This window comes from Macrobrachium nipponense, chromosome 24 (assembly GCF_015104395.2).
Source record: "Macrobrachium nipponense isolate FS-2020 chromosome 24, ASM1510439v2, whole genome shotgun sequence".
Classification (NCBI taxonomy): Eukaryota; Metazoa; Arthropoda; class Malacostraca; order Decapoda; family Palaemonidae; genus Macrobrachium; species Macrobrachium nipponense.
In genome coordinates, this window is record NC_061091.1 from 76,659,792 (window position 1) to 76,663,777 (window position 3,986).

At 63.7% G+C, this 3,986-nt stretch overlaps 1 protein-coding gene across 1 annotated transcript; it reads right to left on the reverse strand.

Moving 5' to 3' along the window:
- Window positions 1–2,197: 2,197 nt before the first annotated feature.
- LOC135203594 (collagen alpha-2(I) chain-like) lies at window positions 2,198–3,163 on the reverse strand. The gene has a single exon (XM_064233387.1). The coding sequence runs from the start codon at window positions 3,161–3,163 to the stop codon at window positions 2,198–2,200; it is 966 nt and encodes a 321-aa protein (XP_064089457.1).
- Between the last annotated feature and the right edge of the window lie 823 nt (window positions 3,164–3,986).

Below are 3,986 nucleotides of genomic sequence, written 5' to 3' on the forward strand. Positions count from 1 at the left end.
ACGTCAGGTCCTCCATCCAGGCCGGAAGTGCGGGGCTAATTGCGAAGCAACACAGGCGCCGACTGCACCTGTCCGGAAGTACCCGGGACTGGACTAGACGTCAGGTCCTCATCCAGGCCGGGGGTCGGGGGCTATTGCCGAAGCAACACGGCCAGACTGCACCTGTCCGGAAGGAGCCGGGACTGGACCAGCCGCCAGGTCCTCATTCCAGGCCGGAGTCGGGGCTATTGCCGAAGCAACCCACGCGCCGACCGCACCTGTCCGAAAGACCCGGAACTGGACAGCCGTTCAGGTCCCCATCCAGGCCGGAGTCGGGGGCTATCGCCAAGCAAAACACTGCCCGACCGCACATGTCCGGAAGGAACCCGAGGATTGCGCAAAGACGTCCAAGTCCTCATCCAGGCCGGAGTCAGGAGATACCTTGCCGAAGCAACACTGCCCGAACCCCGCACCTAGTCCGGAAGGACCCGCGGAACGGACCAGCAGTCCAGGCTCCTCCAATAAAGGCCGGAGCCGACACCTCTCGAGAGGTCGGGGCTATTGCTGAAGCACAACAAAGACCGACCGACACCTGTCCGGAAGGACCCGGGACTGGGCGCCGTCAGGTCCTCCATCCAGGCGGAGAGGTCGGGGCTATTGCAAAAGCAACACAGGAACCAGAACTGAACTGTCCGGAAGCGAACAAGCAGGGAAAAGCCGTCAGGCCCTCCATTCCAGGACGGAGCGACGGGCTATTGACGAAAGCAACAATGCCCGAAGCACCTGGTCCGGAAGGACCCGGGACTGGACCAGACGTCAGGTCCCTACATGTCAGGCCGGAGTCGGGGATATTGCGAAGTACACACTGCCAACCCGCACCTGTCGGAAGGGCCCGGGACGGACAGACGTCAGGTCCTCCATCAAGGCCAGAGTCGGGCATATGGCCGAAGCAACACTGCCCGACCGCACCTGTCCGGAAGGACCCGGGATTGGAACCACAGCCAGTCAGGAGTTCCCTCCATCCAGCCGGTAGTCGGGGCTATTGCCGAAGTAAACACGGCCCGAACGCACCCTGGTCCGGAAGGGCCCGTGGGACTGGAACCAGCCAGTCAGGTCCTCCATCCAGGCCGGCAAGGAGCGGGGCTTATTGCCGAAGCAAAACCACTGCCTGACCGTCCCCACCTGTCCGGAAGGACCCAGGACTGGACCAGCCTGTCATAGGTCCTCCATCCAGGGCCGGGAGTCGGGGCTATTGCCGAAGCAAACCACGGCCCGACTGCACCTCGTCCGGAAAGGACCCGGGGGACTGGGTTGACCAGACGTCAGGTCCTCCATCCAGGCCGGAGTCGGGGGGCTATTGCCCCGAAGCAACACGGCCCGACTGCACCTGTTCCGGGAAGGACCAGGGACTGGACCAGACATTCAGGTACTCCATCCAGGACCGGAGTCGGGGGCTAATTGCCGAAGCAACAAGGACCCGACTGCAACCTGTCAGAAAGGCCCCGCCACGGGACGTAGCACCAGCCGTTCAGGGTCCATCTAATCCAGGCCGGAAGTCGGGGTGCTATTGCCGAAGAGCAAACACGGCCCGACCTCGCACCTGTTCCGGAAAGGACCAGGGACTGGACCAGACGTCAGGTCCTACCATTCCAGGCCGGAGAGTCGGGGCTATGTCGAAGCAACACGGCCCGAACTGATGCACCATGTCCGGAAGGACCCGGGACCTGGATCAGCCGTAAGGTACCTCCCATCCAGGCCGGGCCTGATCGGGTGGGCTATTGCGAAAGCAAACACAGGACCCCGACCCCGCCACCTGTCCACCGAAGGACCCACGGGACTGCGGACCAGCCGCAGGTCCTCCATCCCCCAGGCGGGAGTCGGGGCTATTGCCGAAGCAACATGGTGCCCTCCTCCGGACCGCACCTCGTCCGGAAGGGACCCAGGGGCACTTGGGACCAGAACGTTCAGGTCCCCTCCATCCAGGACCGGAAGTCGGGGCTAATTGCCGAAGTCAAAACATGGCCCCGACCGCACCCTGTTCGGAAGGACCTGGTGACTGGACCCAGACATTCAGGGTCCCCTCCATCCAAGCCGGAGTCGGGGCTAAGTTGCCGAAAGCAACACAAGCCCTGGACCGCACCTGTCCTCGGAAAGGACCCACGGGACTGGACCAGCCGGTCAAGTCCTTCCATCCCATGCCGGTGATTATCGATCGGGGCTATTGCCGAAGCAAACACGGCCCACGACCGCACCTGTCCGGAACGGACCCGGGTTCCGAACCCAGGACTCCATCCAGGCCAGAGTCGGGGCTATTGCCGAAGCAACACGGCCCGACCGCACCTGTCCGGAAGGACCCGGGACTGGACCAGACGTCAGGTCCTCCATCCAGGCCGGAGTCGGGGCTATTGCCGAAGCAACACGGCCCGACCGCACCTGTCCGGAAGGACCCGGGACTGGACCAGCCGTCAGGTCCTCCATCCAGGCCGGAGTCGGGGCTATTGCCGAAGCAACACGGCCCGACCGCACCTGTCCGGAAGGACCCGGGACTGGACCAGCCGTCAGGTCCTCCATCCAGGCCGGAGTCGGGGCTATTGCCGAAGCAACACGGCCCGACCGCACCTGTCCGGAAGGACCCGGGACTGGACCAGACATCAGGTACTCCATCCAGGCCGGAGTCGGGGCTATTGCCGAAGTAACACGGCCCGACCGCACCTGTCCGGAAGGACCCGGGATTGGACCTGCCGTCAGGTCCTCCATCCAGGCCGGAGTCAGGGCTATTGCCGAAGCAACACGTCCCGACCGCACCTGTCCGGAAGGACCCGGGACTGGACCAGCCGTCAGGTCCTCCATCCAGGCCGGAGTCGGGGCTATTGCCGAAGCAACACGGCCCGACTGCACCTGTCTCCGGGACTGGACCAGCTGTCAGGTCCTCCATCCAGGCCGGAGTCGGGGCTATTGCCGAAGCAACACGGCCCGACTGCACCTGTCCGGAAGGACCCGGGACTGGACCAGACGTCAGGTCCTCCATCCAGGCCGGAGTCGGGGCTATTGCCGAAGCAACATGGCCCGACTGCACCTGTCCGGAAGGACCTGGGACTGGAGAAGACACACCGTGGGCAGCAGCATGGACAGGAACAGGAACGGCAGGAACAGCAGGAGTGGCAGACACAGCAGGAGCAGCCATCATCTCAGCAAGCAGGGGCGGCCGGAACATCAGCAGCAGCACCGACATCAGGAACAGCCAAGCCAACATCAACAGGAGCGGCAGGTACGGTCGGTGCAGCTATCGTCCTCTCGGTCTCTGCAGCCAGCGGGAACCTAGGAACTGGTGGACGGTCCAGGGGCGAGCTCTTGACACAGCGGAAGTCTGGGGCAGGCAACGCGAAGAGCCCAGGCGGTGGCGGCATCCCCCCTCTTGGTACAGCAGCGACCGGCCCTTGGATGGCAGCAGACAGCGTCACCGACACAGCATGTTGCGTGTAGACCAGGTGAGGGGGAGTGGCATAGGCAGGCGTGGAGATGGTGGTGGTTGTGGTGGTGACCGCTCCATGAGTTACCGCCCCAGACCCCGCCAGACGCTGCAGCAGCCCCTGGATGCTCGGCACGCCCTGCAGTCCCAGCGCAGCCCACACTTGTCCAAGATCATCACCCACGGACGTCCTACCTGAAGGAACAAGAGTCGGGTTGATTAGAGAGGTTTCCTCACGCCTGGGGGTGAAGTGCCCCACCCCGAACGCACGGAAGACCCCGTAAACAACTGTACATCCGGGTAACGGGCGCCCTCCTCCACACTCGAAGGATCGAGAGAGGAGAAGGACTCCGAAACCCCCCCTGCGGGGGAAGGCAACAACCGTGGGAGCTGAGCGGGAGGAAGGAAAGAAGAAGAAGTATCCGTAACCAAGGGGGTCGCAGGAGAACTTCCCAACGACTCCCTGGCAGGTCTTCTCTTCCTCCTCCCCTCGTACAGCACCCACTGCGCCTCGGACCAATCAGAATACAAATCACAC